The sequence below is a fragment of the Elephas maximus genome, chromosome 21 (assembly GCF_024166365.1).
Source record: "Elephas maximus indicus isolate mEleMax1 chromosome 21, mEleMax1 primary haplotype, whole genome shotgun sequence".
NCBI classification, from domain to species: domain Eukaryota; kingdom Metazoa; phylum Chordata; class Mammalia; order Proboscidea; family Elephantidae; genus Elephas; species Elephas maximus.
In genome coordinates, this window is record NC_064839.1 from 21,849,626 (window position 1) to 21,874,662 (window position 25,037).

Sequence of the window (25,037 nt, forward strand, 5' to 3'; positions counted from 1 at the left end):
CTCTCAGGAATATGACACTTGCCAAAAGGTACGCACTTTTGGAGGTCAAGTCTTCTTAGTGGCAGCCCCCTGGAAAGAAAGTTCCTAAGCCTCTTTTGTGTGTGTGTGTGTGTGTGTGCGTGTGTGTGGTTTTATCTACCTTTTTGGTTTTTCTTTTTAATCGCAGTGAAAATATACGCACCAAAGCATTAGCCAACAAACTTCCATATTTACAATTCAATGATATGGAATACACTTTTTAGGTTGTGCCTCCATTATTGCCATCCTTTCCCAGAATATCCCACCACCATTAATATAAACTCAATGCCCCCCCAAACATAAATTCCCCCTTTCCCCCTCTGTCCCACCCCTGATAACCATTAATAACTTTGGTTTCTACATATTTGCTGATTTTATATAAGTGAGATCATACAGTATTAATCTTTTTGCCGCCAACATCTTTCACTCAGTGTAATGTTTTCAAGGTTCATCCTTGTTGTGGCATCCGTCAGAATTCCTTTCTCTCAAAGGCTCCACAATATTCCATTGCATGGATATGCCACATTTTGTTTACCCATTCATCTGTTGATGGACACTTGGGTTGTTTGTTTCCACCTTTTGGCTATTGTGAATAGTGCTGCAATGAGCATTGATGTACAGGTCCTAAGCCTCTTGTTTAGATCTCTGAATCTGGCTTCCCAAGGTGGGATGTCTCACCTAACCTTTTATTATGCTGTCCTTACAATATAACCTTTTCATTTCACTTACATAAGCCAGAGTTCATCTGTTTTTGCAACCAAAAGAACCTTGGCTCATATCTGTGTTAACACACCCACCTTCGAGATGGAAACGCAGCATCTTCAGCCTTGCCACTGCCCATGACCTGCTTTTCTGTATCACTCCCAAAACCTCGGCAGCATCACTCACTTTTTTTTTGGAGCTCCCATAGAATGGTACAGCTGGTTGGGGCAGGGAAGAAGCTGAGGGGGTGTGCCTGGGCAAGGGTTAGAGCTCTGGAAGATGCTGCGTTTTATCAGTATTGTTATGTTTGACACCCAGCTACAACCCAGAGCTGCCATTCTGATGCTCAGTGGCACCCAACACCTTTCTCAGTCTACCCAACCACCTTCTGTGGCCCTATCCCATCTATTCTTTCCCATATGCTCTACCATCAGGATCCCCAAATCTCTAGCTCCATGGCTTTGCATATGCTAGTCCCTGTACCTGGAATGTCCTTCTCTCTCCCCCAACTAAAAATTCAACTTGTCTGTCACAAGCCAGCTCATTTCTTGAGCCTGTGCACACAGCTATAAGGCACAATTAGCTAAGATTTGTTACTCCTGTTGCCCATTATGCTTATTCTCCCTCATTGCACTTAACATGTTGTATTATTATTACTGATTTGTTTAATGTCTGTGTCCCCAATTGGACTAGCTGTTATTTAAAGTACATCTTCCTTTATAGGATCAATGCCACCAAATTACTATTACGTGCCCCTGTAAAAAGAGGACTTCTGAGTGTGTTTTCTTTCCTTTTTTTTTTTTTTTTTAAGTCCACCCTGAAATAGGAGATGCAGCCTCACTGGGGAGAAGTTTGCAAAGACTCTGTTTTTAAATGCTGAAAGACAGTGTATGCTAAATCGTGTCCTGTAAGCACGATTTGTCTTGCACGTAACTAAAAAGTGCAAAAGGTGGAGTAGAAGAGTGGGAAACCGGGAGGAGTATAAAGTGAAGGGTCATGAGGATGAAAAGATGACTAATCTCAGCAGATTCTTGTTTTTGCTGTTGACCAGCTCCTGCACAGGCATGAATCTTTAGACCCTGATGGTCCATCAAGGTGCTCATCAGCCACAACTACCACAGCCTCCACCATGCAGAGTCAAGCACAACTAGATAGTGCCTGGCTACCACCACCAACTGCTCTGACAGGGACCACTAAAGAGGGTCCTGGACAAACCTGGAGAAAAAATGTAGAACAAAATTCTAACTCACCAAAAAAAAAAAAAAACAGACTTGCTGGTCTAACAGAGACTGGAGAAACCCTGAGAGCATGGCCCATGGACACTCTTTTAACTCAGTACTGAAGTCACTCCTGAGGTTCACCCTTCAGCCAAAGATTAGACAGGCCCATAAAAAAAAAAAACGAGACTAAATGGGCACACCAGCCCAGGGACAAGGACGAGAAAGTAGGAGGGGACAGGAAAGCTGGTAACAGGGAACCCAAGGTTGAAAACGGAAGAGTGTTGACACCCTCGTGGGGTTGGCAGCCAGTGTCACCAAACAATGTGTATTAATTGTTTAAAAAGACATTGATTTGCTCTGTAAACCTTTATCTAAAGCACAATTGAGAGAAAAAAAAAAAAAAGTGATCTGGAATGATAACTGGGAATGGGAAAAATTACAGGTCCACGCCCTGGAATGGGAGACTCCGTAAAGGCAAAATGAGCCCTTTCAGGAACCTGATGCACAAGATTGGATTATTGGCAGGACCGTGGAGAGCGACACAACATTCAGAGCAGTGTGGTCAGCCGCCATCTTTGAGTGGAGCACCACTGTTTCCTACTCTGCTCCAAATCTGATGGGCAAGAGATTTGGTTGCTATGCAACATGTACAGCGCTCTTGTTTACTAAGAGGGAGATTAAGTTTCCAGCAGGGCATCCACCCATAATATTTCCCATTCCAGTTATCATTTCAGTTCACCTGAATTTTTTGAAAATTTGGGCCTGTTCTGGTTTCACTTCCTTGGCCATGACTGGACTGGGAATAACAAGTCTGAAACCCTGCTAGAGGGTGGGGATAAAATAATCAGGTGATTTGTCTCTTTGCATGTCACTACACTGTCTTGGGAATGCATTCAGCTGTATGAGTCGGAATCAACTCGATGGCACTGGGTTGTTTGTTGTAAGTAATAGAAAGCCCAGTTAATAGAGACTTAAACAAAACCAGTTTCTCTTACATAACTAGAAGCCCAGGAGTGGTGATTTATTGCTTCTTTGTATCAGTGCTACTTTTGAACAATTATCTTGACTTTACCTTATGATAACTTGCTTTCCTTTTTTTTTTCTATCTTCTTTGCTTTGCTTTTCCCCAAAACATATATTTCCATCTAATGTATTATGTATTTTATCTGTATACCTGCTTGTTGTCTGTCTCCTGCTCTAGAACGTCAGCTCTGTGAGGACAGGGGCTTTGTTTTGCCCAGTGCTGTATCCCTGTACCTAGAACTACACCTGGCACAGAGTAATGCTCAATAAACATTTGTTGAGCTAATGAATGAACAAATGCTGCAGCTTCAGCCATCATGTAGTGTTCAAGACTCAGGAGATGGGGGAAGGAGAGGAAAAATAGGAAGCACTCCCTGATCAATGATACTGCCATGGTGAGCAGAAAGTAGCAGAGGGCTCTGGATGACCATTGGATGTGGGACAGGACAGGGCACGCCAATGCTCAAATTCCCAGCTGTCCCAAACAATGCCATTATGCAAGAGGCAGGTCTCTGCCTCCCATAGCTCCCCTCTCCCTTGTAGAACTTGCTCTCCCTTGGCTACACATAAGTCAGGAAGACCCCAAGCCCAAGGTGTAGAAACAAAAAACGAACCCAAACAAATCCCCTAGACCGTAGATATTTTCTCCTTAGCTGGCTGGAGAATATACACAGGTGAAAATAACCTCCCTCATAACCTGTATCTTATTATTATGTAATCAAACTCACTTTGTATCTTTTCTTTTCAATAAAGGATCCTATATGTATACAATCCTCCCACAAAAAAGGAGAAAGGAGGTGATACCTCTATCCTCTTCTATGGTTTAATTGCTTTACCAGAACCCTCCAAGCAGGTTTCCTCTAAGTCTTACTGAGTCACATGGCATGCCTATTCCCCCCAGCAAAGGATGCTAGAGACCCGGGAGCAGATGGCCATGACTCCAACTGGCTATCCTAGACAAGATACAAGTGTGCTTAACAAGGAGGAAGCACAGAGCAGGTATCAGATAGTCAACAAACCATATCTCCCACAGGTAGTTTGGCTTTTTGTCATGGGCATGTTCTACTTTTATTTATTTTTTTAAATACAGATGCCTGAGCCATAGTGCAGGCTTGCTCAGAATCTCAGAGGGTGAGGCTGGACCCCTGTGCTTTTTTAAAGCCACCCAGGAGATTCTGATGCATCACCCTCGGTAAAGAGCACTTTGCAGAGAGTCCACAGTTGAAGGTAGCAGAAATGTTTTAGAGCCCTGGGAAAGGAAGTGTGACTTGACTTCCATGAGCATGTAAGCCCAATGGACCTTTGTAGATCATTGAGCTCAACCTTTTTGTTTTGCAGATGAGTAAACTGAAACTTTGCAGAAGGGAAGAGGCTTGTCCAAAGCCTCCCAGCCTATCAGCAGCAGACTGAGAACTAGATTCTAACATCCTGTCTCCCAAACCAGTGCTATGCTCCCTCAAATGCCTCATTTCTGCACTATCCTGCATTTACAGCCTGCACAGGACCCTCCCATTACTCACATTTCACGTTTACGGAGAAACAACCAAGTATCCATTTTCCCTTTCTCTGTTAACTGCATAATCTACAGTAATAAATTAGTCCCCAAGCAAAAAGATGCCTTTAATCCCCACACTGCTTTTCCATATCCCTGTGGTGTTTATAATGTAAAAAGGAGTTTTAGTGGTTCATAGCCACTCTCAGGCTGCCCTTTATATGTGTATAAATTTATATTTCATAATTATAGTTGCAGGTTTCCCCTCTGCTCTACCCCTGCCCTCAAGTCTGAGGGTGACACAGGAAATGGTTTATGTCCTCCGGCCTCTGACAGTCTAATCCTGCCCGTGTATTTCACGCTGTCTCTGTCGAGTCCATTTGCTCCCAGCCAGGAGACAGACTTTCTACCCAATGCCTCCATCTTGCAGCCTCAGAGCTGCATGATGGAGCAAGCCTGGGTGCCCCTCTTGAAAGATGCTAGCTTCAGGGCAGAGAAGTTCAGAAATTCAGGAGAGGAGACCCACAAGAAATTACTGTTGGTGGATTAGTTACTGTTGATTAGGTGCTTCGTGGCATCCTGGGTGGCACAAATGGATTAAAAAAAAAAAAAAAAACCAAACCCATTGCCATCAAGTTGATTCAGACTCCTAGAGACCTGATAGGATAGAGTGGAATGCCCCATAGGGTTTCCAAGGAACAGCTGGTGAATTCGAACTGCTGATCTTTTGGTTAGCAGCTGAGTTCTTAACTATTGCACCACTAGGGCTCCAGAAATAGATAAGCACTCAACTATTAGTCACCCAGAAATGCCTCAGAAGAAAGGCTTGGTGATCTGCTTCTGAAAGGTCACAGCCTTGGAAACCCAATGGACCAGTTCTACTCTGCACACTTGGGGTTGCCATGAGTCAGAACTGACTCGACAGCAACTAACAACAACAACCAAACAAAAACAGAACCAAACCCACTGCCTTCGACTCAGTTCTGGCTCATAGACAACAACAGGCGCTTCATACGTAGCACTGTACACAGGTGGTTGCTATGAACGCTGCAAATTCTCCTCTTTCAGACTCTTGATGGTGCAAACCTAAGCAAGCAGAAAGCAGACACATGTGTGCCTTCAAAACTGCCAGAGAAAATCCAATCACAAAGCCAAAATGAACCATGCCGTGAAGAAGAGCGATGAACCACCATCCCAGAGACTGGAATTGCTGCTGGACTATATCCTCAAGCCTGTACGTAACTCTAAGGTCACACTTTTCTTAAGCCCTATGAGTAACTTGGGTAGACTTTTTTTTTGGTGAGAATATATACAAGAAAACAAACACCCATTCAACAATTTACATATTCAGTTCATTGACAGTGGTTACATACTTTGCACTGTGTCACCATGATCTCTGCCCAGGTTGTTTCAGTCTCCAACTTTCAAAGTTCTTTTCTGCAATGGTGCAATGGTTAAGAGCTCTGCTAACCAAAAGATTGGCAGTTTGAATCCACCAGCCACTCCTTGGAAATCCTATGGGTCAGTTCTACTCTGTCCTATAGGGTCTTTTTGAGGCAGAATTGACTCAATAGCAATGAGTTTAGTTTTTGGTTTGGTTGTCCGTTTAATCTCATATAAATAATTCTTTCAAAGAGTGCCATCTCAAGGTGAGCATTCTTTATTAAATGAGCTAAATTGTTGTCTAGTTTAAAGATGACTTCATGGGATAGTTTCAGTTCAAGGCTTAAAAGTTTTTCTTAAGGTAATAGATTCAGGGGTTCCTCCAGTCTCAATGTATCTAGTAAGTCTGGTCTCCAATGAGAATTTGAAGTTCTGTTCCACACTTTTCCCCCTTTTGATCAAGATCCAACTGTTGAGACACATCCAAACTCTTTGAGGGACCAAATTACTGGGCTGAGGGCTGTGGGGGCCATGTTCTTGGGGAATATGTAGCTCAATTGACATAACATGGTTTATAAAGAAAATGTTCTACATTCTACTTTGGTGAGTAGTGCCCGGGGTATTAAAAGCTGTGAGTGGCCATCTAAGATACTCCACAGGTCTCACCTCATCTGGAGCAAGGGAGAATGAAGAAAACCAAAGACACAAGGGAAAGATTAGTCCAGAGGACTGGTGGACCTCAAGTACCACAGCCTCCACCAGACTGAGTCCAGCACCACTACTAGATGGTGCCCAGCTATCACCACCGATTGCTCTGACAGGGATCACAATAGAGGGTCCCTGACAGAGCTGGAGAAAAATGCAGAACAAAATTCCAACTCACAAAAAAGACTAAACTTACTGGCCTGACAGAGACAGGAGAAACCCCAAAACCATGGCCCCCAGACACCCTTTTAGCTCGGTAGTAGAGTCACTCCTGAGGTTTACCCTTCAACCAATGACAGACAGGCCCATAAAACAAAACGAGACTAAAGGGGCACACCAGCCCAAGGGCAAGGACAGGAAGGCAGGAGGGGACAAGAAAGCTGGTAATAGGGAAGCCAAGGTCTAGAACGGGAAAGTATTAACATGTGGGATTGGCAACCAGTGTCACAAAATAATATGTGTACTAATTGTTAGTTTGTTCTGTAAACCTTCATCTAAAGTACAATAAAAAAATAAAAAGAAAAAAAAAAGAAGGGCTAGCTAAATTTATTATCAATGACTTTATTAACAAAAATAAATAGTTTAATTTCTGTTCACCTACAAAAGAAAAAAGATCTAACTGAATTCTTGATTAAAATGTACAGTAGTGGTAGCCGGGCACCATCCATTTCTTCTGGTCTCATAGTAATAGAGAGAGTATCTTATGAAGGCAATGAGATCTGCAGTCCATTTCCTTTTCTGATTACTGGATCTTCTTCTTCCTCTGTTGAGCCAGGTGAATAAAAACTAACTGTAATATCTTGGGAGAATGGGTAGATTTTACCAACAACGGGTACTGATGCCCTGAAATTTCAATCTGGTCATACGCCCTCCCCCACCCCCATCAACCAATATTGATGAGAGATGTATTTCCACAGTCATTCAGGTATTATATATGGCATGAGTCGTCAGTTGTGGGTAAATGTGAAAAACATCATTTGAGCATCCAAAGGAGACAAGAAATCTACCCGGCTGCCCAACCTTTCACTTTCCATGCGGATATTGGTATTGCACGAACATAAAAGGGGTTGGAAAAAAATTGCTGTTGAGTCAGTTCTGGCTCGTGGAGACCTCCTACGTGTCAGAGCAGAACTATGTTCCACAGGATTTCCAATGGCTGATTTTTTGGAAGTAGATTGCCAGGTTTTTCTTTCCAGGCACCTCTGCATGGGCTGGAACCTCCAACCTTTTAGTTAGCAGGTAAGTGCTTAGCCGTTTGCACCACCTCTGGACTCTATAAAAGCAGCAGGGGAAGCCAATCACCTGATGTATAAGGAACAGAGTAGCTCAGATCAACTATGTATGCAGTCGATTATTTCTTAAAACTGCATCATCTTGTCAATTAAGGATTTAACCTGAAATGTGTTATTTTTCCAAAACATTTAAACTAGCTGATTGTGCTCAAACCCCTAATTTTCATTATTAGCTCTGTGACGCTGGGCAGATTCAGCTCTCATAGACTGAAATTTCTGTACAATGAAACAAATTATACCTACTTTCCAGGTAGATAATTACAGCTAAACTATAAGCTCCATGAGGGCAGAGATTTTCATTGTATTCTTCACCATCAAATCCCCAGCCCCTAACTCAGTACACTGTGATAACCTAACCTAACCTAATCCGTTGCCATCGAGTCGATTCTAACTAACCCCCCCAATAGGACAGAGTAGAACTGGCCCATATTGTTTCCAAGGAGTGGCTGCTAGATTCCAGGGGCGACCTTTTGGATAGCAGCCGAGCTCTTAACCACTGCACCACCAACAGTGCTCCATAAATGTTTGGTGAAGGAATGAAAGAAAAATAACATAGAAAGTGCTTACCCTAATGCTTAGAATCTAGTAAGCATTCACTAAACAACAGACTCCTTTCCTGAATTAATATGGTGCTAGGTAAGTGATTCCAGGATTATTGAGAATATATAACTCATTAGAATATAGCCTACACGATGGCAGGAACCTGTTTTGACTCAGTACGGAATCATAGCCTCCTAGAACCATAGCTGGCATGTAATCGTTACTGTTGTTAGCTGACATCGAGTGCCCTGACTCATGGTGACCCCATGCACAATGGAAGAAAACGCTGCCTGGTCCTGTACCATTCCCACGATCTGTTGCAGATCAGGCCATTGTGATCCATTGGCTGATTTTCAGCATAGATCGCCAGGCCTTTCTTCCTAGTCCATCTTAGTCCAAAAGCTCTGCTGAAACCTGTTTTTCATCACAGCAGCACACAAGCCTTCCCTGACAGACAGGTGGTGGCTGCTCACGAGGTGCACCGGACAGGAATCAAACCCAGATCTTCTGCGTGGAAGGCAAGAATTCTATTACTGAATGCATTTGGTAGGCACCCAGGAGACATCTGTGGACTAAATGAATGACGCATGTCGTTCTTTCCAGACAGTCTGCAGGAGAAGGGCCAGCACCCTCGGATTCTCTTATACCCTCACCAGTAACGTGTACTATGTGTGCGTAAACGATATCCAAACATTCATAGTGCCCTACAACCAGGGACAGTCAGCACTGTTATCGGCATGGCTTAGACCTGCCTCAGTCTAGCAATAACAAACAACCATAATGAGGGTCATACAATCGTTTTGACCCTAAAGTAACAGAAGCATCTTCTACTGCCCCCAAACTCTGCAGACAGAATTTCAACAGAAAATTGCAGGAGAAAATACTCGCTGTGAAACTCACACCCTCTGTCACTATGAAAAATGTCATGGAAGGGGCTTTTTCTTATAAAACAGCAACATGCAAAAGTAATCAGAGCTGAAAAACTCCAAGATAGATGAAGAAAACAAGAGGAACAGACCCAGCAGCTCCGGTTTTATGAATAGACTATTCCTCCACCCTGCTCATTTGTAAGACCCTCCTGAGATCTTTTTTTTACAGCAGGTGATGAATCATCTTCATGGTATCTTTAAATGGCTGATCAATACTATATTTTCCCATAAAATGTTTGGTTTGAAATCCGATTTTAAGTGCATTAGAGTTTTTGTGCACCGAATGGGTGAATGCCATAATAAATTGTCATCAAATATGAAAGAAATATAGCATAGATTAATTGCTCTATTTATTTATGAGTCTATAAAATACCTTGTGAAAGTCCTAGCACATTTTTGGGATACCAATTTGAACCTTCAGGAAAGTTAAAAGCATTAAAAGAGACTGCAAGGAGATTTATTACCCAAATGTTTTTAATTGCAGACCCAAGCCGACATGTGGGTATGAGAACGGCTCTGCCCTTAATGGGCATGTCTCGTGTGTTTCTTTCTTTTTTTCCTTTAAAAATGATATACTTCCAATATTTTTATTGATTTGGGAAGATTTGTCGTAAATTACTGTGGCCAGCATGTGATAGCACAAAAGGTCCCAGCCTCCCTAAAGCAGTGGGTCCCAGGTGGCACAAAAAAGAAGGCTCCCGGCCAGTTCTAATGCTAAGCCTTGAAAGTAAGAGAAACCACAATGAAAGAGAAGACTGGGGAATTCCATTAATAAGGAGAAAATGCTTATGGTTTGAAGCTGCTCACATTTTAATTGAAGCCTTAAAGTCTACAACAGTGAAATCCTTCAGGGGGAAGAATGACAAAATATTGTCCTTATAAAGTGCCTGTCATTAGTAAAACTGCAATTAGAGAGCTGTGTGCAAAAATACACAGTCCCTTGTGCAGCTGGAGCCAACACCACCGTGGTTCCTTTTCCTGTTTGTCTAGTCCCATATTCTGCACTCCTAGGCCCTGTCCCATGGCATCTCATCTCAGTGTGTCCCAACATGTCGCCCATAAACCCAACCTATTGCAGTGAAGTCGATTCCAACTCATGGTGACCCTACAGGAGAGAGTAAGAACTGCCCCATAGAGTTTTGAACTGCTGACCTTTTGGTTAGCAACCATAGCACTTAACCACTATCCCACCAGGGTTTCCCTGTTGCCCCTGGAGGCTCTTTATTTCTTACATGCATTTCTTTCCCAAAGATTTTGAGTTCAAAACCCACTCCCTTGTTTCCAAGCCCATGCAAGTTTGTTTATTTTCAATTTTAATTCTTCGAAAACACCTCAGATGCCTTGAGCTTATGATTAGAAAAATGTCACCCTCCACAAGATAAAAATAATCAAGAGCATAAAAAATTGCTTTGAACATGAATGTTAATTCAGCAAACCCGTCCCTTAACCTACTGATAGAAAAACGAAGACGATGGCAAAAGAATCTCTCTTCCTGAAAATAGTCAATAACTGAATTTCATTAATATTTTTTTTTAAGTCATGATATATCTAGACATAATCTGGATTTTTAAGAGGTTGTTGTTACTGTTGTTTGCTTATTTTGTTTTTATCCTGACCAGTCACCACTGGATGGGCTTGTTCTTTGCCATCATAATTAATGATCCATATCCAAATTCTAAAACTCAGCTATTACAGAAATGCTTTCATAGTATAGGCTGATCTAAACACATATGGCAGAGAACCTGAACTTGAGTGTTTGTAGCGGCATCCTTTTAGCTATTTTCTTTGCTAAATCACAGGGCAGCGAGCGTGAAAAACTTTGTACAGTCCATTAGAGTTTGCAACATCTCCTGGCTGTGTCTGGCTTTAGCTGTGTTTGAAATATGGTCTTGTGGAAAGACTCAAAGTCAGGAGACCTGAATTCTGGTCCCTCCTCTGCCATCTACTTGGCTCCATGACCTTGGGCATATTTCTTACCTTTCCAAACCTCTAGATCTTTGTCACGAGCCTTAAATAAGATAAAGCAAAGGTGTTTAAGAAAGCTCCTAAACACGCTATAAAACGCAAGGAATATTATGACTATCACCAAGCAATCGTTTTTAACTTGAAACTCAGGTACAATGTTAAGAAACCAGGATCTCTTCATCCAGTCTCATTTTTTCCTTGATCCTGAAGAAGTTAATTCCGTCTTTCTAGTCCCCACCGTCCTGAAAAGCGGCATCAATCCCTTCATCTGGGAGTTATTGCCTTTTCTATGTTCCCATCCTGATGTCACAGTTGCTGTTAATAACATGTGTTCAGGCAAGGCAGGGCTCACTGCGTCCCACAGTCAGATGCCAGGCACACTACTTCCGTCAAAACAATTAGTGTTCATTTCGGGGAGACCTGTGGTGACTGGTCAGCATAAATTATGGATGCGCCTGTCCAGACCCACTTGTTCATTCATGCACAGATTTGAGGAAATTTCATTCTTCTCAGTTCAAAAACCATCACTAAAAAAAAAAAAAAAATTATACTTAAATATAATCAAGCACCTTTCAGCTACGTTACTATTCCCATAATGATACACACCCCATCTGTGATTTCAGGCGTTTGAAGTTGATTTGTCCTATTTCTAGGTTGCTCTGTTTCCCCCTGTAAAATCTGCCGCCTTTCTAAATCATTAGGAAACGATGGATATATGTTACACAAAATAATGCAATACGATTTTTTCCCGGGGGTGGGGTGGGGTGGGGGTCAGGTTCCCACATACATTCAAGGTTATTGTCAAATACACATCCCTGACTCTGCCTGCTCAGGACCTTCAATCCATTTACAGCCAAGTAACATGAGCTTCAAAGAAACAATGTGAATTAGTCCTCTTGCTACATCTAAATAGGCTTTTGACTGTTCACTTTGTTTCATTTGTTTTAATGAGCAGCTAGAGGAGACAGGAGGGCACCTTGTAAAATACAACAGAAGGATCAGTGTCAGTTTAAAATCCTTTAGGTGGCAGGACTCCTTTAAATATAACTGGGAGCATCCTGTCTGATATGTTTATTTACTTGCTTCAGTAAAATTCTCTGTGTAGACACATACATTTGAGATTTTTCGTGACTAAGTTAATCAGTGCTGAACAAAGCAGTGAAGAGCAGCTGGTGGAGAAGCACAGAGCCCTTGGCTGCTGCAGTGGACACCTGCGAACAGTCAGGAGGACCAGCGCAGATTCCCCTGCAGCTTCCCGAATCAGACTTTCCAGAGAACAGACTTCTTTTCACCTGAGGTTTCTGCCAGACAGCAGTTGATATTGGTTGAACCCGCTGGCTTTGTTCTGAGGATCCCAAAATAACAGGAACAGGGGACACATCTCCTAATCATCATTTTTAAGGAGTCAAAGGGGGTAGCAACCCAATGTCAGTGGCACAAGGTAGGTTTAGGGTGGGCTTAGCCTCTCCCTGAGAAGTCAGTGTTCAATCAAGGTCTCCCAAGGCTGGGAAGTCAGGGGAAGGGGGAAATGGCAGGCCTTCTTCCCAGGGAGAACTTCTGATATAAGCCACCCAAACCAGAAAGCAACTTTGAAGACAACAGAAAAGAGCAAGTGCCTTAAACTAAAACATGCTCTTTTTTGTTTTGTTTTTCTTTTTCTGAGATATCTTCATAGTTTCATCTCCCAGATCACTTCACAACTGCACTTTATCCTCTTTTCTTTTTAAAGATCTTGTTGCTTTTCTCTAATCCTAGAAAGCAAAGGCAAGAAAGAGGTAGACCTGGAGGCCCCGCACACAGCATTGATGCTGCAGAGTCTTATAAATCAGCCTAAAATCAATACATCCTATCTGGTAGTTTCTTCTTTGCAACCAGATCGCCAGGGGACAGAGCTAATGCTTTTTCTCCACGCATCCCCATTTTCCTGTCATTTTTTTTTTTTTTGCTTTTCTTAGGAATGAACGGGCAATCAAAGTTGCTGAGTAAGTATTTCGACTATCTAATTTTATTACTTTACAATTGACATACCTTCCCTCTGGAAATGTTTGCAATTAATTAATTAGCAGTAATCTTCCCCAAGGGACTAATTTAATGAATACTCTTCAGTTCTCACTTAAATAATAATAAAAAAAGCTTAGCTGTATCCAAGCTGCAAATGTGTGAATGGCCCCAAAGTGCATTTTGAAAAATCAAGGGATCTATCTATTGCAGTAAATTTTTATCACTAAATCAATCTAGAGATGCCAATAATTCTTTTTCTAACTAGGAGTTTCCCGGGTTGAACGCAAGGTTTCTTCAAGGGAACGGCACTCAGCAGCAGCAGCAGCAGCCAGGAAACCGTGCTGCGTTTGTTAGAATTTAGAATGGAGTGTGTCCTAGAGTCAATAATCTCTTAGGCGGCAGAGTCTGTGGTCTGCGGCTTCTTTAAGCTCCTGGCGCATTGTGCAGACAAAAAAAAAAAAAAAAAAAAAGAAGGGGAAAAAAGCCGGAGATGGCCTTCTGAAGAAGTGACAGCGTTCTGGGCCCACCAGTAGCCTCTGCAAGGTGCCCAAAGCAAACCCGGGGCCAGGACCCCAGAGCTTGCCCGGGTATCTGGGCTTCCTCCTGGCCTCGCGAGAACCCAGGGCAGAGGCCCCGTTGTTCCTATCCTCTGGGCAATACATTCTTGCGTTTCAACTAGAATATAAAACTGGGCCCTTGAACCTGTCCCCATGACTCTGGGAGCCTGCAGCAAGAGCCTGGAAGAGCGTTTTATAAACGGTAATGCTTGGAACCTGCAAGTCTGGGTTCCACCTGGATCTGGCCGCACCCTCTCCAGACCAGCCTCCCCTTTTCGCCCCCACACGACTCAGGTCGGAGGCCCTTAGGAGGCTCCAGGCCTGGGGGTTGCGCCTCCGGGTGTGGAGGGTCTATACTGCTCCGAAGCTGGCGTCCGCTGGTCCCTGGGGTCAGGCCTAGAGGACATAGCCCCCTCCCGGGCACTAATGAGCTCCGCCTCCTATCAGTGTCCTTTTGAGGATCCCTGAGATGGGGTTGGGAGGTTGGTGTCAGAACGCTGGGCCCAGCCTAGAGCCCGGCCCGAGCGCAGGGAATGGGCGGCCCTCCTGGCGCGCTCCACCACAGCTCGCCAGCGCCACCCCCAGCGGAGCGCACAGGCTGCAGCCGGGCCCAGGCGCCTTCTTCCGGCTCCCCCGCTCCGGCAGACAGAGTCTGCTGCTTGCGTGAGGCAGGAAGCCTTGCCTTAGGGGGAGATGCCCAGGTGTCTCAGTCTGGGGCCTGCAGATGTCCGGGGTCAGACTAGGCGCACTTTCAGGCCATGTTCTAGGAGACCTGAACTTCGGCCTCGAGGAGGCGCTATTTGGCCTATACTAGGGTCAGGAGGCTGCAAACAAGTCCCAGAGTCAAGGCCCGGGCAAAGGTCAGTGCTTGGAGAGCTGGAATCTAGCCCGAGTCCTGGGAGGCTGAGGCGAAGAGCCAGATCCCCGAGGACAAAGACGGCTGAGCCTGTGGGGCCCATCGACGCTGCCCGGCGCTGCCCAAACGAGCGCTAGGCTTACGACGAGAACAAACTTCCCTGCAGCGCACGGGCGGGGGAGCTGGGCTGGAATCTTCTCCCTTGAGTCGCCGCTTTCCTCCACCTGCCAGAGTTCAGCCTCCGCCCAGCCTTTGCCCACCTCAGTTCCCCCTCCCCTGCGCGCCTCTGTTAACTTAGACTCCACATGTCTCTCCTCTCCCCTCCTTCTCCCTCTTGCCTTTCTCCCCCACTTTTCTGCTCTCTTTTCTCTTGTCTCTACTTTTGTATTCTTCTCTCCTCCCTTGCAGCCCGGGTTGCCTCTCTCCTCCACAGAGCCGCATGGGAGGAGGTGAGCGCTCAGCGCTCGTGGCCTGCGCAGAAGGAGGCGTTCCTGCTACTTCTCCCGGGTAATTTGGAGAGAAGAGACTGTAAGTGTGTGCGCGCGCGTGCTTGAGGCGAAACCGCGTAGGATACAACACCGAGCCGAAAGGGTCAGTCAGGGCCTTTGACGTTCCTCACCAGCAACACAACCTCCAAACCTCCCAGAACAAGTGCGAGAGGGGGTGAAAACGCGCGCGCGCGCGGACTGACTGAGCTTGGCACTTTTAGTGGCCCGGGGCCCCAAGGCCCGGGGTCCTGCCTGGCGACCCGGGATTACCGTGACGTCACATTGAGCCTCTGGCCACCTTGGACTGGGACACCTCGGAAGGCGCACAGCCCCGCGCCGCTCCTCAGCTCGCCTCGCCACCGCGCGCTGTTGGAAACCCGCACCCTCTTCCTTCCCCTGCCCATCCATGGGCCCCTCTGTCTTCCGGACGCCGCGGGCCGGAGGGTGGCCTTCCGGAGCGCAGGGCTTGGCAGCCTGGCTGCCCGCCGCTCTGCCTCCAGCCGCGCCAAGAGGGCGGAAGACCCGGCTCTGTGCACCGGCGGCCGTGTAAGGAACCGAGGCGCTGCACAGCCGAGGGCGCCGAACCGTGGGACCGTGGCGGAAACTCCGAAAGGAAGAGGGAGGCGGGCCAGGGACTGCCACCATGTCCTTCCCACATTTCGGACACCCATACGGCGGCGCTTCGCAGGTAAGAGGCACCTCCATGGGGAATGGGATTAGACTGGGTGAAGGGGGTGCACACCGAGCGCGCTTGCCCTCTGAGCGCCCGCCTCTCACACGTGCCTCCGGAGCACTCAGAGGCAGCAGGGACCACCGCCCCCTACGACATCCCCAAGCCCTGGCTTGGACCATTATGCTCCCAGAATGCATGCTGGAAAATCGTGCTGTGATCCGAAACATGGTCACCTTCACACCCGGGCTTAGGGCGGCGGGTAGGCTCTCAGGCATCTCCAGTTGGCCCCCTTCCTTGTATATGTGTTCGGGAAAATCGGAAGAAAACTTCCAGTACAGAGAGCTATCCACCTCACCAATTTTTGTTGTGGATGTTGTTCATTTGTTGGCCTCTGCCCTGATCCTCCCCCTTCCACGCCCAGTCCAAGTGCTCTGCCTCTGGTTGCCTGGATTTTCCAAGCCAGGGTGGGTGCTGTGCAGAGACACGGGCTCCTGGGAAATTTTAGGGACATCTGCCACTGTTCTCCAGTCTCTCCCCAGAGTGGGGGTATATTTTCGTGGGATCCAGTCCCAGCTCTGCCTCTGATTTGCTATGTGATCTTGAACAAGCCTCGCACACTCTCTGGTCCGAGATCCTCTATCGATAAAACGGGAGGAGTGAGAGCGTGATGATGGTCCCAAGGCCAAGCTCTAGCCCTTCCCTTGTAGGATCCTGGGGTGGGGCAAGAAACGGGCGGGGTTTGGAGTCTCTAATTTGGGTTTCGAAACATTTCCCCCTGGGACTCTGGAGTCTATAAGGGCAGCTTGGATAAACTGTGCCTTCGGATAATTCCGGTCCCAACACCTAGCTGAACGCTCAGCACACGGTGCCATTTAGTTAGTTGAACGAAGGAGCGACTCGGTAGTTCCACCCATGCCACTGGCTCTCAACAGCTGTAGGCGCGGGTCCCTGACCTCCGGTGTCCCCTCTCTTGCCTCCTAGTTTCTGGTGTCTGCCAGTCCCAGCGCCACTTGCTGTGAGTCCGCCCCGCGCTCGGTCCCGAACGTGGCCTCAGGCTCCACCCCGGCGGCAGCTCTCTGCTGCGCGTCCTACAACAGTCGGCTGCTGGGCAGCGCGCGGCCAGAGCTGGGCGCGGCCTTGGGCATCTATGGATCCCCCTATGCGGCCGCCGCGGCCGCTCAGAGCTACCCCGGCTATCTGCCCTACGGCCCCGAGCCGCCTGCGCTGTACCGGGCGCTGGTGAGTACGTGGGGGTGTGGCCTGGGGCTGCGGATCAGAGCACACCCGGCCTGGGGGCACCAGCCTCAGATATCCAGTGACATAGTCAGGGAAATCTAGAAGGGACACACAGCTCCTATATATATAGGAAATGGTTAAGATGTGTAAGGGGAGGAAAAAAAAGATCTTTATAGCACTTTACAGTTTGCAGGACACTATGCTGTTTAGAAAACATACTTCTCTTAATCCTGTGAGGCGGGCAAGGCAGATACCACTCTTCTCAGTTTACAGATGAGCAAATTGAGGTGCAGAGGGGTTCCAATACTTTACTCAACGTTACAAACATACTAAGGGTCAGGGAATAGCTCTGGACGGGCTCAAGGGGGGAAAGAGAGCAAGAAGGGATCCCGCCAGGTCACAGGAATAACAGCAGCTAATATTTAACTGCGGCTGATTCTGCACCGGAGATTCTGCCAAGCCCCTACCACCGGTGTCCTTTGACAGCATAAAGGCACTGTTGTTATCCCCATTTTACCAAAGGGGAAACTGAGGCACTGAGTGGTCAAACAGCCGTGCCCAAGGTAGCACAACCAATGTGGGTGGTGGTACCGAGATTTAAACTAGATTTGACCCCTGAGCAGCTGCTCTGCCCCACCTCCTCCCCAAATGTAATCCGAAATTCTCTTTTTCTCCCCCACCAGAATCCACAGTATGAATTTAAGGAGGCTACAGGGAGCTTTACATCCGGCCTGGCCCAATCAGGAGCCTATTATCCTTACGAGCCCACTCTGGGGCAGTACCAATATGATCGGTAAGGTGTGGGGCGCGTTAGCTGCTGGCACCACACGTTCCTCCCCCTCCCTTACCTAGGTGTGGGGAGGATCAGGGCAGAACACGGGGGAAGGGGGAAAGAGAGAACACTGCAGGGCACAGACTGTCCCTTGCCTGCAGCCCCAGATTCCCAGCCCCAGAACTGTGAACCGGGTTCTCCCCGCCTCCCCCAGTTACGGCGCTGTGGAGCTGAGCGGAGCCGGGCGCCGGAAGAACGCCACGCGAGAAACCACTAGCACCCTCAAGGCCTGGCTCAATGAGCACCGCAAGAACCCCTATCCCACCAAGGGCGAGAAGATCATGCTGGCCATCATTACCAAGATGACCCTCACCCAGGTGTCTACCTGGTTCGCCAACGCTCGCCGGCGCCTCAAAAAGGAAAATAAGATGACGTGGGCACCCAAGAACAAAGGCGGGGAGGAGAGGAAGGCGGAAGGTGGAGTGGAGGAACCACTGGGCTGCCTAAACAGCGACACCAAAGGTACCGAAATTGTCCACCATCCCACCCTAAAAGTTCTACGAGCCAGCAAGCAGTTCAATTTGTCTTTCGCAGCCGCCCTCCGGGGTAGCCTTTCTGGAATGCGTTCCCTGGTGGCGCAGTGGTTAAAGCCTTCGGCTGCTAACCAAAAGGTCAGCGGTTCAAACCTACCAGGAGTTCTGCGGGAAAAGATGTAGCGAGTTTGCTTCGCTAAAGATCTACAGCCTTGGAAACCCTATGGGGCAGTCTACTCTGTCCTAATGCTGGCTATGAGTCCGAATTGACTAGACAGCAGTGGGTTTGGTTTTGGCTTTTTGCTCTACCCGGGCATTTGCATCCTCTGTATGCCTCAGGGCCTTTGTCTGTGCCCTAACCTCTTGCCTGGAATCCCTGGCTGGGCTGGCTTCAACTTCACCCTGTCACCTTGGAAAGGTTTTCCCTGGCCACCCAAGCCAAAATGGCTTCCCAGTTATTCTCCATCATAATAGCCTGTTTTATTTCCTCTGTCATACTATCGCCATGAGCAAGTTAACAGACTCCGAGTCTGTCTACCCCCTTTAGGACTCAAGCTGCGCTGCTGTATTTTCTAAATACCTAGTACGTAAGTGCCTAAATGACATCTGGCATATGATTGGCACTCAGTAAATATCTGCTGAATTAAATAATATAACACCAGGCACCCCCTGGACGCATAAGTTGGGTAAAAACTACTCCCCTCCCTCTCTCTCTTTTTTTTTTTTTTAAATACAGTTGAGAAACCGAGATCCAAGTCTCAGGTCTAGAGCTGCTCAGGAGAGGAGTCAGGGAAGGGATGGGGACAGGGATAGGGGCAGGAATTCTTTTCCCTGGAGCAAGTGTAACGGATGGGGTTGTAGGCCTCGTGAATTACACCGAGAATTTCCTCAGCGCTGGGCGCGTCTTGCTAAAAGCTTCTCAGGGATCGGCACTCCCACGGATTTCCCTTGGGGCCTGGGGCTTTTCTCACTCTTTCTTGATTTCCTGCAGACGTTGCTGCTAACCACGAGGCCCGGGGGCTCCGGCTGAGTGATCTGGAAGACCTGGAGGAAGAGGAGGAAGAGGAGGAGGCCGAGGAAGAGGAGGCAGTGGCCACAGATGCTGACAGGCTGGCGGAGTTCCATAAGGGCGCGCAGCTGCTGCCGGCGCAGTGCGTGGCATCTCGAGAGGGCCGGCTGGAGCGCAGGGAGTGCGGCCTGGCGGCTCCCCACTTCTCCTTCAATGAGCCTCCCGGGCTCGGAGAGGCTGACTTCCTCGGGACGGAGCCCGAGGGCCCCACGCTGACCATGCACTACGCATGCAGTGAGAAACCGCGCATCTGGTCTCTGGCGCACACCGCGGCCGCCAGCGCCGTCGAAGGTGCACTTCCAACCCGGCCCAGGCCACAAAGTCCTGATTGCCACTTGCTTCCCGGACAGCTGAGAGGCTCGGGCGGGCGACCTGTGGTCCCTAGAGACTCCTTGTGCGACGAGTCTTCCCGCATAGCCAAAGCCTTTGGAAACCCCACGTTTGCCCTGCAGGGGCTAGCGCTGAACTGTGCGCCCTGCCTGCAGCGGAGGGAGCCCGCGGTGCAGTGCCAGTACCAGTCCGGAGCAGAAGGTAGTGGGCTCCCAACCGCGCTCTCCAAAAGACTCTCGCCCATTGCCCTGCCCGCCAGTCGTGCACTCTCTCTGCCTCTCCAGCACGCCCAAGTTCAGGCCTGTGGCCTCTTTCCTGGCAGGGAATTGTTCTATAGCACTCCTTGAAAAGCAAGCTAGAGATCAAAGTTTCGGTGCCCTCTCATCTAAAAGCTAAGTAATGATAAGCCCTGAGCAGGACAGTAACTTACCTAGGGTCACTTAGAACGTCTCCGAGGACATAGACAAGCTAGGTCTCTGGGCTCTTGATCCAATGTTGTGCAAAATGCACCAGGAGGACACCACCCTGCCACTCCTGGTGCCCGTTGTCCCCAGCCTACTCCTCAGAGGAGCCCAGCTTGTCCCAAAAGTTTGTTAGGGTTAGGCAGGTACCAGGACTTCCTGAGAAGTCTGAGTGGGAGGGCCAGGCACCTACACTGGGTTTAAGTGCACTTTGCAGCACCCCACTAAAACCCGTAAGGAGTATAGACAGGTCCCTGCACCCAACGTACTTGGAAGCTCAGGGCTGGTGCTGTCCCCAGAGAGCACTTACCAGCAAGAGCTCTCCTCCAAGCAGGAAGTGACTGTCAATCAGTGTCCCCAGCCCCTAGCTGGGTTTTTCACTCTTTTTTTTAAGATCCTGGTGAAAGGGACTCTCAGCCCCCAAACAAACTTTATCCAAGTGTCAGGCAGCCTTGAGCAATTCAGGTCAGACTCTGTTCCTTGCAGTAATCTCTCTCAGGATTAACTGCCAACTTAGAAAACTGGGTTACACTGTTTTCTTGAATTCACACATAACGGCGTGCAAATGTTCCCTCTGGTAAGGAAATTGCCTCTAGACCTTTGCTCCCGTTAGGAAGAGACACAGCTGACCTCTGATTTCCTAAGAATCCTCACAGAGTGGCCTTCGGATTTTAATCAACCTTTCCTCTCTCAGCAGGTTAGCGCCAGGGCTGCGATTTGCGGGAAGACTCTTGGCAAGGAGCCCCCTTCTCGAGCTCATCTCTACACTAAGAAGCTGTCGGACCTCGCCAAGGACCAGGGGCTCTCACCTCACCTAAAAGAGGGACAGACACACAGAAACCCTGCTAGTTGTGGTCCTAGCATGCAGAGCAGGGGACAGCGGATGTGCACCATATCATATCCGACAGAGGTGACAGGGCAATTTGGGGAAGGTCACATGGGGACAGCCTGCCCTGCACACGGATCAAACCAAGTCTCCCTCCCTCCCCTTGAATTAGGGCCTGAAGCAGCTCCCTCTCCTGCTCACTCAGCCCCGCCCCTCGCGCCACCAGCCCTACTCCCTAACCTCACGGCTTCTGACTGACCTGGCGTCCAAGGACCACGTGTGTCTTCTTCCCCCCAACCCTTTGTGTCCTTAAAAGTAATCCAACGGAACACGCTCTGTGTGGCCCATCTGTGTCCAGGGCGTTTGGAGAGGTGGGGGTGCGGTGGCATACGGCCTGCCAGCAGTTCTGGGGACAGTCCACAAACCAAAACCAAACCCAGACTCTTGTGAGTCAATTCTGACTCAAGCGATCCTGTGGGACAGAGTAGAACTGCCCTATAGGGTTTCCAAGGAGCGCCTTGCGAATTGGAACTGGAGACCTGGTTAGCAGCCAAGCTCTTTAACCTCTGTGCCACCAACAAGGGAACACTGCAGTTTAGGTGCCCCAAAGCTGCGCCACCAACAGGCCTGGCCAAGCTGATATGCCTTCTGGTTCATGTGCACTGGAGGTGGGGGTTGGCAGTTGTGGGAATGGAGGTTGGGAGAGGGGTCACAATATTTGACTGGAAGCTGCATTGTTTCCTGGTTTGTACTTGGGTTGTAAATTTATGGCGGGGGTGGAGGCGAGAGAGATCATTTTGGCCATCCCTTGGCACGCCTTGGTGCACAGTGCTCCTCATGTTGGAGGTGATGACAAGCCGTCAGGGTAGCTTGCTGGGTCAGGATGAGGGAAGAGGGGACTCTAGTCTTTGTGTTTAATCAAAAGTGCTACCAAACACTTCTGTACAAGCCAGTCAAGGTCAGTAAGGGGTTTTGTCCTGCTTGTCAGCAGTGGCAGGAGGGAGCAGGGATGCTCCCTTTTGACTGAGAGTTAAAGATTCCCAAAGAAGCGCGGGCTCTAGGGGCTGCCTAAGTTAGTGTCCTGGGCCTTAGTGTCCTGGGCCTAGTGGCTTCCATTTTAGCCTTCTGCCAGTCGGGAAGGAGGGGCGCAAACCAGGGGTCATGTGGAAGAATGGAGCTCCTGGGGCTGATGGTCGGCAGCTGGGGTGTGCGCCTAGGAGCTCGATTCTTGGGGAGCTGTATCTCCATGGCTGGGCTTCTGCCCCACCTGGCCAAGCCTGACTTGGTGACTGCCTTTCAGACCAGCGCGGGTGTCAGATGACCACTCACTGAAGTCTGGAGCAGAAAGATTCACCTCCTCAGGAGGAAATTTTAAGACCCTTGGAGGCTGGGGGTGGGGGTGGGGGTGGGGGTGGGGGTGGGGGTGGGGGTGGGGGTGGGGGTGGGGGTGGCGGTGGCGGTGGCGGTGGCGGTGGCGGTGGGGGAGTAAGGAAAGAGGATGGGAGGGGAGAGCGAGGCCAGAGGGAGGGAGCAGTGGGAGGTGGGAACAGAGGCAGCAGCCTGTACACAAACCCAGCTCCACCCCATCTTCTTTTCCATAGAAGTATCTGAGTCTGAAGGGGCTTTTAAAAAAGAAAACAAACAACAACAACAAAAAAAAACACATTGCATCCAACCGATTCTGACTCATAGTGACCCATAGGACAGAGGGTTTCCAGGGCTGTGATCTTTATGGAAGCTGACTGCCACATCTTTCTCCCACAGAGAGGCTGGTGGGTTTGAACCACCTAACGCCTAACCACTTCGCCACCAGGGCTCCTTCCCAAGGGGCTTTAGAGATCATAAATTACAAAACCACAAACCTCTCCCTCAGAGGAGGGAACAGGCCAAATGGGACAGCAGGGGACTGGCTCAGGGTCACATAGAATCCATGGCTGAGAGGGCCCCAATGCCCCTCTGCGATTCACCATGTTCTTCTCCCTCCCTTCCTCCTGGCAACAGCTGCTCCCACCCTTACCCTCCCAGGGGACCCTCCGGTAGCCCTCACTGACCCGAGGCTTAGGGTCTCGGAAATTAAACTTCGAAAAGATAAACATTATTTCCAGTCGGCTTTGCGGGATTAACGCTTGTAATAAAGAGCATTAGCTGGAGGTTTCTTTCAAGTCGCCCTCAACTCCGTCCCCTGCTGGGGGGCAAGGCAGACCCCTCCAGAGGCTGTGTAGGCAGAGTTCCTATGGCCTCAAGTTGGGGGTGCTGTTCCAGCTAGTCCAGCCCTGAGTGGGGCAAGAGCACTTAGCATCCCGTTGGTACAGATGGAAAACTGAGGCTGAGAGAGGAAAAAGGATCGACTTAAGCCCAAGATCGTGGCTGGACAGGGGCTAGGTTGCAGAGACAGGGGAGGGAAGGCAGACTGACCTGCATCTAGCCATTCAGCCTCCTGTAGGAACAGTGAACCTTAGGGAAAGGGCCCACCTGGGTCTGCTCATCGTAACACGCAGGACCTCAGGAGGTTGTCTTTCCAGCTCCAGGAACCATCTCTGCACTGGAAGGCCTAGGCTATCCCCACCTCTCCCAGCCCAGAGTGAAGCCTGCAGCCCAGGTTGTCCCACAGATCTGGGCCTAGTTGACTGGAGACAGTGGAATGTGAGAAGGGCTGAAAAGAGTAGCCAGGAATCCCAGGCTTACTTCATCATCTTAGCTCCATTGCTACCTGGTTATGTGCCTAGGGGCAAGCCCTTCCCTTCTCTGGACCTTAGTTACCCCAGTTCTGAAATAAGGGATGATCTAGTTCTCCATCTCTGGTTCTCTGTGTCTGCTCCAAGGCTGATGGTGGAGCTCTGAGGGTACAGGGGAAGGGCCTGAGAATGGCACGTCTGAGCCTGCGATTATCCCAGCCCTGGGCCCCCAGCGGCAATCTGTTCCCATCATCTCCGCCCCCACTGAGGGCCTTCAGCAAATCTCCCAATATAATCTCCCAGAATCATATTTCGAATACTGTTTTGATTAAAAACCAGAGCAAGGGGAGGGAGGTTGCAGCCCTGCTCTTCTTGGCCAAGTCTGCTGTTGCCCACAGACAGCTGGACTCCGAGCTTTCAAAGCGTGTGTCCATAAAAGCAGAATATTGGCACACTCAGGCTTGGAGAGTCTGGAGGAGCTGGACTTCAAAACTCCCTCAATGGGTAAAGTACCTGTGCCCTTGGCTGGGGAGCAACCAGGTGTCCGGGCTTCTGGAGGGGAGGGGAAGCTGAACAAGGGGAGCCATTGCATAGCCTGTGCCACCTCCCTATACTGAGCCCTCTTCTGCTAAGAGTCACTAGTGATCGCCAGGATATTTGCTAACTCTAAGATTCTGTGACTCTGTTTATAAAGACTTCTGGAGACTGCACCATGTGCCAGGCTTAATGTCATGTCCTTTAAATGCACCAACTCATTTATATGTCACAGCAGTAGATTTTGACTCTTGGCAACCCCAACAATCCTAGAAAGCCTTGTATTTACTTACTAGTATACTGGGTTATACCCGTATAATGAATGAGGAAACAGAGGCTCAGAGACATTAAGTAACTCGATGCCAGCTATCCAGCGAACAAGTAAACAAGTCAAACTTTGAGCATGACCGATTCTTAACTACTCAGCTCTACTGCTAATGCCTTCTATTATTTTAAGATTCTTTTATCCCACTGATAATAAGAAACCTATGTTTCTGAGATTCTAAAGGTCTACGAATCTGTTCTCTCATCCCTCTGGAACCCCGGGCTGCCGCCCTTCCTCCTCAGGAATGTCCAATGGGAAAATACTTCTGAGACAGCCAAGACTCACCCCACGTCCTTGTGGAGCACCCACAGCCTTTCCTATTGCCCATATTTCTCTAGGACATGGCTATCTGAGACCCGTCCCACACCCCACCTCCACCTCCACCACCCCAAACCCCACCTCCCACCCCCTGGTCAGTGTAAGGCAAAATGT

At 48.6% G+C, this 25,037-nt stretch overlaps 1 protein-coding gene across 4 annotated transcripts; it reads left to right on the top strand.

Moving 5' to 3' along the window:
• Window positions 1-14,504: 14,504 nt before the first annotated feature.
• IRX6 (iroquois homeobox 6) lies at window positions 14,505-21,394 on the top strand. Of its 4 annotated transcripts, XM_049864105.1 has the most exons (7): window positions 14,505-14,687; window positions 15,092-15,859; window positions 16,826-17,083; window positions 17,764-17,873; window positions 18,067-18,374; window positions 19,377-19,985; window positions 20,940-21,394. In XM_049864105.1, the coding sequence occupies exons 2-7, from the start codon at window positions 15,815-15,817 to the stop codon at window positions 20,945-20,947; spliced, it is 1,338 nt and encodes a 445-aa protein (XP_049720062.1). In that variant the 5' UTR covers window positions 14,505-14,687; window positions 15,092-15,814; the 3' UTR covers window positions 20,948-21,394. The 4 variants fall into 4 exon arrangements, with proteins under 4 accessions (XP_049720062.1, XP_049720061.1, XP_049720063.1 ...); XM_049864104.1 differs by having other exon boundaries at window positions 14,505-15,859; XM_049864106.1 differs by having other exon boundaries at window positions 14,505-15,859; window positions 20,943-21,394.
• Window positions 21,395-25,037: the final 3,643 nt, after the last annotated feature.

Coding starts and splice junctions, on each gene's coding strand:
- IRX6 (XM_049864104.1), top strand. CDS start 15,815: ATGTCCTTCCCACATTTCGGACACCCATACGGCGGCGCTTCGCAG. Junction 15,860..16,825: donor CATACGGCGGCGCTTCGCAG/GTAAGAGGCACC, acceptor CTTGCCTCCTAG/TTTCTGGTGTCTGCCAGTCC. Junction 17,084..17,763: donor CTGCGCTGTACCGGGCGCTG/GTGAGTACGTGG, acceptor CTCCCCCACCAG/AATCCACAGTATGAATTTAA.